Source organism: Eurypyga helias, unplaced genomic scaffold, assembly GCF_000690775.1.
Source record: "Eurypyga helias isolate BGI_N326 unplaced genomic scaffold, ASM69077v1 scaffold11204, whole genome shotgun sequence".
Classification (NCBI taxonomy): Eukaryota; Metazoa; Chordata; class Aves; order Eurypygiformes; family Eurypygidae; genus Eurypyga; species Eurypyga helias.
The window spans coordinates 129,104-140,270 of NW_010245673.1; the positions used below are offsets into that span (position 1 = coordinate 129,104).

General features: G+C 45.5%; 1 protein-coding gene across 3 annotated transcripts in view; it reads right to left on the reverse strand.

The window, feature by feature from the left end:
* TAGLN3 (transgelin 3) overlaps positions 1–6,883 on the reverse strand; it is an 11,777-nt gene extending 4,894 nt beyond the window's left edge. The window contains exons 1-4 of one of the 3 annotated variants that reach the window (XM_010150159.1): positions 6,775–6,830; positions 6,502–6,617; positions 5,881–6,062; positions 4,850–5,024 (exon numbers count right to left, since the gene is read on the reverse strand). In XM_010150159.1, the coding sequence (XP_010148461.1) occupies positions 4,850–5,024; positions 5,881–6,060 (355 nt within the window). In that variant the 5' untranslated portion in view covers positions 6,061–6,062; positions 6,502–6,617; positions 6,775–6,830. Of the gene's footprint in view, positions 1–4,849; positions 5,025–5,880; positions 6,228–6,501 lie in introns of those variants that run through there. The other 2 variants (XM_010150157.1, XM_010150158.1) reach the window with 2 other exon arrangements.
* Between the last annotated feature and the right edge of the window lie 4,284 nt (positions 6,884–11,167).

Genomic DNA, 11,167 nt, shown 5'->3' on the forward strand with positions numbered 1-11,167 from the left:
CCTGCTGAAATGGAGGTACTGACAGGCAAGAGCTTGTTAAAAGTCATCAAAGGGACAGCGTTAAAGCAAAACTTAACAGTTCAGACATTTCCAGGTTTCCACGCCTCTGCATATTTTAATGCCTTCCCATACACTATTTTATGTCCTTCTAGATAACCTTACGAGCAAAAATTTCCCCCAAGAAGAGATCACTTTGGTTTACGAAGAACAGTAACGTGGCCAGTAAAACACGGTGCGTTAAATAACAGACCCATCTCGCTTTCTTCACCTGTAAACTGGTAAGACTGATCCCACCATTTAACCCCTGGCAATTCCAGACAGTCCCTGCGCTAACAGAGCTCACAGCAGTCACGGGGAGCTCCCGTGCAGGTAACTCCTTCCCAATTTGACCATCAAATCACCTCCCAGATCCTTCCCACCAGCTGCCTTTCTCAGGCTGCCAAGAATCAGTTTCACACCTTTAGTTCCTGCCATCCAGTCTACTATTCTTCCATTGCATCCCTACATCCCTCATTCCTCATCTCAGAAAGTCAGGGATCATCTCATCTTTAGCTAAGTAGAAGTTACACTTCTGGTCATCACTAGTTCTTTAGGTCCCCTCCATCAACAACAGCAAGAGAAAAGCTGCTCAGGGGATAATTTATCCCATCCACCTGTATTGGGAAGGGTCAAATTGTCTACCAGTGGCTTAAAGTCACACTTTCCGCCCAGATGAAAACTCACGAGGTTCCCAAGAGGGCACCTTACACCCTGAAAATATAAGGCTCATTTTCAATACAGGTCTGCATTTACAAAAACGGTATCCCCTCCTCCTGTCTCTCCTTCCAAACTGTGGATAATAAATATTTTTTCCTTTTTGGTCAACATCTTTTGCCGATTCTTCCACTGAATTAAACAAACAAACAAGGGAGACAAGGTCATTTTTGTCAACATAAAGCCTGCTGCTTTTTGCTGGGTGCTTCCCCTGCCGTTTGTCACTTGGTGTAGAAGGGCAGGGAACACAAAGGCTTGAGCGTCAGACAGGCTCTATCTCAACACCCAATCCAGACGTGTTAACTTTAGCCAAAGCGAGTTGCAGCGGGTATTTCCAACTGTGTGAGGCGGTAAGTTATTGCAAATCTGCCTTTTGCCTCTCCTTTCTTCTGAACTCCTTCCGTGCTTCTATGATTCCTCTCCCTTTCTTTCTGTTCCAGTTCTGCCTCTTTCCTAAAATAATCTATCTACTTAACAGATCAGATTTTGACTGTAAGTTCTTCACCTGGCAAAGTAAGAAGTTCACAAAACCATGAGATACCAGATACACGATGATGCCAATGACAGATTTTGGCAATACCTCTGGACACCAATGTTAGTGAAAATCACCGCAGACCAGCTGGAGGGGAGCGGGAAGCGAGCACTGCGCATTCTGCGTTCATGCTATGCATCACCCTGATGGCAGGCAGATGCAGTTTAGGGCTTTGGCTCATACAAACCCTAATGGATAACACACTGGCTGAGGTGAGGAAGACACCCGAGAGCTGAAAACATCCAGCAGCTTCCAACTGCGGCTGTCGTATAGCCTGTTAAAGTTGATAGCAATCCTATCTGCAGGGGACCGTTTGCTCAGAAAATAAACTGTCAGCCATCCAGAAGCCCCGTTTCACTGCGTTTGTTCACATCAATTGCATCAGATGGGATCCCAGCGTAGGGGGGCCGCTGAGGAGCCGCCGGGCGCGCGGACGTGGGCGCACACGGGAGCGCGCGGGGCAGAAATGCCCAGGGCTCCCCGAGGCAGCAGCTGTACCATATGCCATGACAGATGCCACACACAACGTCCTTGGGATGCCTCCCGTGTAACGAGGAGCGCGGTGGCTGACTGGGATGAAGAGGGATGTGAAGAAGGATTTGAAAGTGAATGAGCTGAATAATGACAGCAAGCACAGAAGAGAGAAAAAGAAACAAAAGACGGGCAGGGAGAGATGACCGTCAGCCCCGCGGAGCCATCTGGCAGCCCCCCACGCTCCGCATTCGGCTCCGCGTTATTTGTCCGGGACCAGTAAGAGAAGCTTCAGGGGAAAAAAAAAACGAGCTGGGAGACGAGGGCCACATGACAAAACAAAGTCTCCTTGCTGCACGAGGGGGGCTGCGGCTGAGGGAAGACCCAAATCCCAGTGGTCTTGGGACATTTGCCCTCTTCCAGCAAAGGATACGAGGGGCTTAGTGGTTAGCACAGAAAAGGGCTGTGAAAAATTTTGAATTTCCCTGCAGCCACCTGACAGAAGGGAAAATACACATGCCCTGAAGCCAGGCTTGGCTCTGGCGTGTCAGAAAATTACAGTCAGCACCTTCCCTCAGCTCCAGTACTCGCTCATGGACAGCCACGTGTGCCGCCTGCCCGGCCCCCGGCCTCAGCCTCCCCGAACCATACTGCCGGGACCCATGCCAGCGGTGTTTCTTCTGCAGCGTGCTTTGGATAGCGCAGCCTCAGAGAGGCTCTTGGCACTGCCGCTACGAGGAGGAAGGGACCTCTGGTCGCTTCTTACGGTCAGCCTCTCTCTCTGCGGGAAGCCTGGCTGGGAGGCTGCCTTCTCCAGGTCTGCCAAGGGGAAGGTTCAAACCCAAAGATGGAGAAGTGCTCTGCACAGTATTCCTGAAATGCTTTTTTGTAAAGGCTGAAAAAGGGTACAGAGCTGTACCCAGAGGTACAGCTGCCTCTTGGCTGTCTGGAAATCTACCCGGGAGGTATCTGTAAAACACGGTGAGCAGAATACCTTGCACATGGTGTAGGGAAAAAAAAAGCACAGTAGGTTTATGTAAGAAATGACCAAAAGAGAGGCGATGTTTGTCCTGGTCCAAGAAGTCACCGGGATGAAGAAAAGTGCACCAGATGGACTGAGTGAGTTTGAAACAGCCAGCAGCAGATTGCATCCTACAACATTTTCATTAATCATTAGTAAGAATTTCAAAGCAAAAGCTCTCAGAAAACAACAAATGCCAGACAAAAGCTGTTTTTCAGTCACACATACTCTTCCTTCCCTATAAACATACACTGACATCTCCTCTCTTTCTGAAGAGGTTATGGTGTGTAGAGTGCTGTAATTATAAAACAGTGAAAAGGAGAGCGTCCTTTCTGCCCAGCTAATGCATCCAGGTTCAGCGGGTTCAGCCCTGAAGCAGCACAGATGCTAGAGGTCAGAGTTACGGTTAGACACAAAAAGCTTGCAGTGACTCACTGCTGGAGAGACATGCTGTTTCATCTCAGCACTGAAATGAGCAGCAGGAGGGATGAAAAAGGAGTGGGAAAGTGAGGAGACAGATTAGTTTCAGGAAGTCCCAAAATAACAGCGGAGAAAAGTCTTGGATGTCTCCCTCCTAGGTTGTGAGTTGTGCTCTGACTTCCTGTCCTCTGGAAGACACCAGCTTTTTCCCTTACATCTGCTGAGAAAAGGTGATGAGTGAAAGGAAGGAAAATGAGGAGAGAGCCACCAACATTAGGAGCTTTTTGTCTTCAAAGCAAGCCCCTTGCATCTTAAGGATCAACCCTACTTCCATTTGCACGGTGTGAGCCATTATGAGATGCAAAAGACTGCAAAGAACAGCATCTGAAATGAGCTATTATCATCCCTCACAAGATAGATGGAGCTTCTCTTTCAACAGCCTGCTAGGCTGAGGGAGGGGGGGCATTACTCCAGGGGAGTCAAAATCCCTTCCCTTAAGATATTTGAAGGTAGACTGGATGAAACACTAAAGACTGAACCGGAAGAAACCATGCTGCCATTGTGCCCAAAAGCAGAATTTCTCAAGCAAACCTGGCACCCTGAGAACACTGCAGATCCCAGTAACTCCAGCTGTCACAATATCCTTCCAACCTACCCGCAAAGCGCTTCCTAGTGTTTCACCCCTTGAACTGTCCTTCAGAGGAGTGATCTCTTCCACATAAGCCCAAACTGGGAAAATAGCCCTTCTTTTTTCGCTCCAAGCGTGTTCCTACACAAACCAGCTTTTCCAGTGGATTCCCTTCCTCCTTCCACTGTTTCGTTCGCAGGGCAGATTTCTGACCCTGTCACTACCCTGCTGCTGCCCTCGCGTCGAGCCCTCACACAGAGTGTCTGGCACCACCTTGTCCAGAGAGATGCAGGATACGCAGTGCCTTTGGTCAGAGCACCAGGAAGAGGCGCACCGCCACGGAAGTGGGCAAAACCAGCCCTACGAACACACAAATGACTCAGCTCTTCAGGAACCAGAGCAGGCAGTTTCCACTTGGAGCACGGGACAGAGACAGCCTTCACCTGCGTGACTACAAAACCACAGGGCACTCTGGATTTTTTTTTTTTGCTGTTGCCATAGTGACCTCTCTAAAAAGACTCTATCCTTACAGAGGGATGCTCAGCTAACGTGCTGTTAGCAGTGAGGTTTGATTCTTGCTAGTCATAAATGAGCCCTCGTAAGGCATACATGCTCCTGGGAATGCAATTTATAGCTCTAATTTAGTCTTTGCTTATAATTTGAAAACTGCAATAAAACCTTGTCACCAGAAAATAAGGGGTTTCCATATTGGCTATTAGAAGCTATTTACTTGGAAATAATTAGCATAGAGAACATTTTTTTTATCAGGTCTGTGGATTTCTATCAGAATGATGGGCTTTTGGATAACACACGAGCTTAGAAAGGCCCCATTATGCTCTCAGGGCAACATAAATCCCTCAGAGGAGGTGGTGCACCACCGGAAGAACATGGTAATGAGGTAAGGCAAACAGAAACAAAAGATAATTACATTAGAGAATATGCCTTAGACAAAATGCACCATTACAAGACATCAAAGCAAAGCAAAATGAAGACTGCAAGCTGACTTGCAGTTTATTATTTTTACCTTCCCACAAATCCACTGTCTGGAAAATATCTGTTGTTCTTACTCCGTAGATTTCAGCAGCTTTTAAGAACTGAGAAATTTGTTCCATCTGCTTGAAAGCCATTTTCGACTCCGAGATCTTTGCAATGGGCTCATTTCCCTTTGGATGTAAACTGTTTATTAACTTGCATAACAGCTGGGAGATAAATATAGAAACAAAATTAGAAAGCAGTCACCAAACCAGAAGGCAATTTCTGCACATGAAATGATGCTGCAAAACGCTTTTGACCTGGCCAGTTTCTGTCAGGGACAGAATTTCTTCAATTAAAACAAAGAAGTGAATTGATAATAATCAAAGTATATTAGAAACGCATTAAATCTTTCATTAAGTGATGGCAATAGCCTGACCACATAAATCCTAATCTGCTAGAAACAACAAAGCAATCACTGGTAAAGGTTATGTAACAACCGACAGAGAAGAAACCACATGCCCAAGCCAAAAAAAATAAGCAATGTCAATTGAAATATTGTTGAAGTCACTTTGGCAGAGATTCAACGATTAGCGTATTCTTACAGCCCACTGCAAACAGCAGCATCTGCCTGTTGTTCAATAAACCAATGGAATACAATGTTTTAGCTACAGAATTATTCCTCAGAAGAAAACCGTTGTGACATAATCCAATCCTTCAGATTTTCTGTATCTTTTCACCTTTCCCTGTCAGCACTGATTATCTCTTAAAGAGGAAAGTACACATCTGATTTTGAAACAGATCTCATCTAACTGTATGAGAAAAGGTGCTGAAGGAATGAGTCATGCTCATATATAACATGCATGACTCATAAGAATCCTAAATACGTGCTAATCCCAGCACAGGAGTAGAATAATTATCTTCTGAGATTAAGATTCCTGATCAAAAGGAAATAAACCAGATGCTAAAATAAATATTTATGCGCTGGCCATGAGCTCTGACCAATTTCGCTAGATGAAGACAGAAAACAAGGAGACTGTGCACATAAACCCAAGTGAGTGTACAACTGGACGAAACACTTACCGTTCCATCCATCAGCCAGGTCTGAAAATGTTGCCTTCCAGGAGGAGGGTGCTCTATCTGTTCTCCACACTGTACAATAATCCAGTTCACCAGCCGGGACTCTAATTCCGGATCGTATTTCTGTTCAATCTTTTCCTGAACTTCTCGGCTTAAGCCATAGCTTGGTCCTCTGTTAGCCATCTCTGGAACCGAAGCAGAACCTACTAAGTGGGCAGAGTCCCGATCCGCAGCTTCTAAGTACGCACCAGAAAATTAAAGAATAAGAGAGTGAGCAGCCTGCCCTATATGTTAGACAGTTGAACAGATGTTCATCAACACCGAAAGTAACTGTACAGCACCGGTTATAGCTGTTCTGCAGAACAGGGGAGGGATCAAGGAGGGAATATCCTTTTCCAGAAGCACAAATCGGCTACTTCTCTTTTTTAAAAAAGAAAAAGAAAAAAAAAAGGCAGGAAAAACCAGAACTCCCCCCCCACCCAACCACAAAACCAGAAGAAAAGCAAAATTTGAAACAGGAGGTTTTAAAGAGATGCTTCTGCTACATTTCCAGAGAATACACCGGAGTTCTCAGATCAACGTTAAAGCTGCCTGCAAATCCCAAAGCACTTTAAAATCGCCTACCTAATACTTGCTAATAAGAAGGTGGTTGTACATGAGAGCTCAGGCAATCCGATTAAAGATGCAGTCAGGGTCTTCCTCAGCAGAGATGCAGGGATGGATATCCAGAGATCAGCAAGCTGAGAAGCCTTGATGAACTTAAGAGTCGGAGGCTGCCACAATGCCCCGCTGCTGCTGCAGCATCGTGGTCTGAAGAACAGTGTATTGATTTGATTTTCCTCACGTATGAGGAGGGTCAAAGCAGGGGCGTTGCTAAGAGCCATTAAAGAGGCCTGCCTCCTCAGTCACAGCCTGGGGATCCTGTTTATCTCGCCCATCTGCAGTCTGTTTTCATGCACGCTTTGTGCTGCTCACCCCGCAGGCTCGGCTTTACTCCACCTAGTCTGCATCAACCCAAACTGCACCGAGCATCCCACTGCCAGACAGCTGGAAATACAAATACGCAGTGGGACTTCACGCTGCTAAACGAAAGGAATGGGAATCACTACACGTCGCGTTTATTTCTAATCACAAAGCAGAAGCAAAACCTTTTTCTCCCCGTTTGCATCAGGATGCTAACAGGCTCGGAGTGAGAAAAATCATTTCTCCCCTATTCAAGTGCCAATCAAAAGTTTTGACAAAAGGACAATAGGGTGGAAAGTCCAGGAAGAGAAGGCAGGTAGTCGAATATTAATATCACCCTATCTACATATTAGGCTATCAGATAGTGCAATAGTGTACAGTTTGAAGCACTAAAACCAAGGGGAAAATCACCCAAAACTAGCAAACCTGCTATAGAGCACAAGGATCAGATGTTCTGCTGGTATGAGTCAGCATACCTCGGGTGATAACGGGGGAGCTGTGCCCACGTACAGCAGGTCAAATTCTGACTGTACCGCTGGCGTGGTGGGAGGGGAGAGAAGGAAAGTTAAGACAAGAGACTTTTCTTCTGATTTATACGGATTTATCCTTTATCAAATAGTTTTGCTCCTCTCTGAGTTGCCCCACGCTTTGCCTAACATCTTTCATCCATGCTGTATTAAACACCCTGCTAGTGGATAGTTCCCTTTTGGCACGATTCATGTTCAGCTTGATATGAAAGGAGTTTGATAAACCTGAGGTGGATTCACAATCAGCTTTGCCAACAAGAGTCCTGCTGCTGCTGCAGTTAAAGAGGAAAAAAAAGGGGGGAAAGGAATACAGCTCCCTGTATATCTATCTCATAATGGTCTTCTCATCCATTATTTTCTCATTTTAAGTCCATGAATTCTCAGATTTATACTGCTTTGGATGCTGCTGGGCTTGAGCAGACTCAAGAGATGAAAAATTTAATGGATGACCTAATTCACTGTTGTCCTCCACAGGCATTTCACTCAGTGCTTTCTCTTCCCTGCACGGGTAGTTTTAAAACCCTATGAAATACCTGATTACATAAGGCAGAGCATGCTGGGTGACAGGACCAGGATGCCAGCACTTTCCACCCCAGCGACCACGCTGCTGAAGGCACAGAAAACGCCCAGGAATCGAGACTGCCAGCCCAGCCTGGAGACTAGAGCGGGAGTGAAGTACAGCTGCAGCAGTGCTGGAATCTGACATCCTTGCCCTTCACCCAACTGTCAAGGGCCAGGCCTTACACCCTGCGGCCAGTCCCACAAAGAATGAGAAGCTTTATTTTGCACTTTCAGATCTTTTTGCGTTCTTCTGTTTGGAAGGAGATCTACCCAGGCTGCTCAGCTGTTTCTGCTCACACCAGGGTGTTCAGTGCTCACTGGCAACGAGATGTCATGAAAGCCACCTACCCCTCCAGCAGCCTCTGACCCCGTTTCCTAACTTGGGGGCAGGGATGGGTAATTTAACTCCCCTAAGCTGCAGCGCAGAGGTCTCCCTCTTCACAGATGTTGGCTGTGCAACCTGTCCTCGAGGGACCGTTCTGTACTGTGAAAGCTGAAAAGCAAGCTTGTCTATCAATATCAATTTTTAATAAGGCTTTGAAAACCAGGAAAACTGCATGGGATTGGAAAAATGCCAGGCCCCCTCTGATATTTCCAAGGCGTAAGTAATCAAGTCATAAGCCTGCTTCTGTGCCATCAATCCTGGGAAAAACAATGGAATGATTTTTATTTTTTGTAAAGCAATAACGTTGATGCAATTTACTAAAAGCTCTGTAACACATCAGAGTTGGCCACTGTATGAAACGTTGATGAGGGAACTAAACTGATTCTGCAACAACATGGCAGAGACATTAAGCTAGCTAACTAGTAGGTCCTATAATATGACTAACTGAAAATACAGTAATGATTGGGACTATTTTTATTCAGTTTGCACAAGAATGTGTTTCTGGGCCTGAGCTATTTCATATGTTATTATAAGTCAGAAAAAAAGCCCAGACTCCTAAGAAGTTCCCAGCTCATGCAAGCTGTGATGAGTAAACAACAACAATAAAGAAAACTCCTGGAAAGCAGCCTACCTGGAAGCATGCAAAACCATGTCTCATCGCAGCCAAAGCCTAGCCATCATCAGGAAAAGTGCTTTTCAGAACACAGCACTCTGTCCTATGAAAAAGCAGATGTTAAAATACATGCAGAGGGTGATGGGTGATAAGCAGGTGGGCACAGACACTGGGTAAGACGCTGTGAACGAAGGGCTCAACCGAATAAAACGTGGGAGGTGCAATAGCAGTAGGAATGTCATATCCAGTTCTGGAAATCACTCTCCAGATAAAGGGGTGAAAGAACGACGTAAATTCGAATAGTAATACTCCAGTAACCAGAGGATTGAAAATTACAGCCTTTACAGCAATCATTTCAGGAGGATTACCTGCATAGCTCACCAAAAGCAGAGTTAAGAAATGGTGAGCACATGTGGCTACAAAGCAAAGCACTGAAGGAACCAGAGTTGCTCCTGTTGGACACAGGTGTATTAAAGGGTGATGGCTAGAAATGTGACGTGGAAGAAAGGGGCAGTTTTTCAACAGCAAAGGTACTGCCACAAGAACGCTTCACCTACTGCTTCCGATGGATTTTGTCCTCGTTTTTCTACAAAGCTTGAATACTTGAAGTAGGATTTCTTGCCTTGCTCATCTTTATGCTTTCAGCTAATCACAGTATTACCCTATAAAATTAAAAATTGTTGTAAATCTACAAACAAAGGCTGCCAAGAACAACAAAACTGACATTAATTAGCTCACTAGCCATGTTCAGATCCAGGGTAACTCCATAGCTTTCAAAGCCTTCCAAGTGTAACACAGAGAGAACAGTAAAACTTACCATGCTACAGGGCAACCCTTAACTTTGGTTAGATTTGCCGTTTGGCAGTTCACTCCTTAGAAAGAGACTGGTATTCCAGCCATCCCAAAGCACTATCTTTCAAGGTGTGCTGGGTCAATTCCCATCAGACAAAGCCATCCAGCAATTCGAGTAACTCTAAGTCCAGGCTCCATTTCCCAGGTCTGGCACTGTGTGATAATGAACTTTTCATAACTAATTAAAAAAAAAAAAAATTTGGGATATTTTCCAAAGCTGTAGAACAGCACTTCCCTTCCCAAGGAAACTTCCGCAGGGCTGCCGAAGGAGGCTCCCTGCATATACACCTACGACAGTCACGTTTTCTAGAGCTGCAGAGAGGATGCCACGCAAGCCCAGAGCAAGTCTGGGGCCTTTTCCAGGGAGCTGCAAGTAAGTGCTCCACAGCCCCCTGGTTTTATTCACGGCCATAAAATACATGGAGATGTTCCACACAAGAGGAGCAGTCAGACTAGGGAGAAAAAGACGCTATTGGAATACTGCCATCTTTTTGACTGCGCAAACCGTGTGGCAGAGACCACCATGAGACAATAGTAATTCTAAAAATTGTCACTTCCCCATTAATTTGAAATCTATGATCTAGAGACCCTCAAAGACAAAAAGTGCTAATTTAGGCAAGTATCTTCTCTTTCACCTGCAAAAGAGTTTCTTTGCCAGCTCTGAAGATGTTAAGCCCCAAGCAAGCGCATAGTTTGAACACCTAAAATTTGGCATTAAAAGCAAAGCAGTTGAGGAAGGACCTTCCTACTGGCAGGACAGAACAGGAAGCACTGACACTCTGGTCTGCAGAACAAGGCAGCTCCTACGGCTGCCATGACCAGCAGTGTTCTTGGGATTTGTAAGTCACTGACCACCTCCCGGGCAGCTTGCCAGCAGAAACAGTTACCACTTATCGCTGGAAACCAATTCCCATGGATGTAATTGCCCCCATTCCCGATATTCGAGATGACCTTGGAGCTAAATTGTGCATTTTAGTTCTCGGGATCTTTCAAGTCTTGTGCTGGATTGACAGACTGCTTGAAACAAAAGCAACACGTTTCGTCACACTTTTTTTATATCTGTCCCCATCCAAACCCAATACGGCCTGAGAACTGCCTTGATTTGAAAATCATGTGTTGCAACACACGTTCACCAGAAGAACAGAAAAGGAGTAACGTCTTTATTTCACCGAAACATAGGCCAAAGCAGAGAGCAATATTTACAAACAAACAAACAAGATCAAGTCCTCTAACCAAATAAATGCTGCTTCTGATGATTAGGGATTTAGCTTTGCTGTCAGGGACTTTTTCAAGAGTTACTGTCCCAGGGACTAGCACACTGCCACACTTTACACCAGCAAACCGTATTCAATACAGAAGCAAAGGAAAGGATTCTCAAGAGGCCCAGAT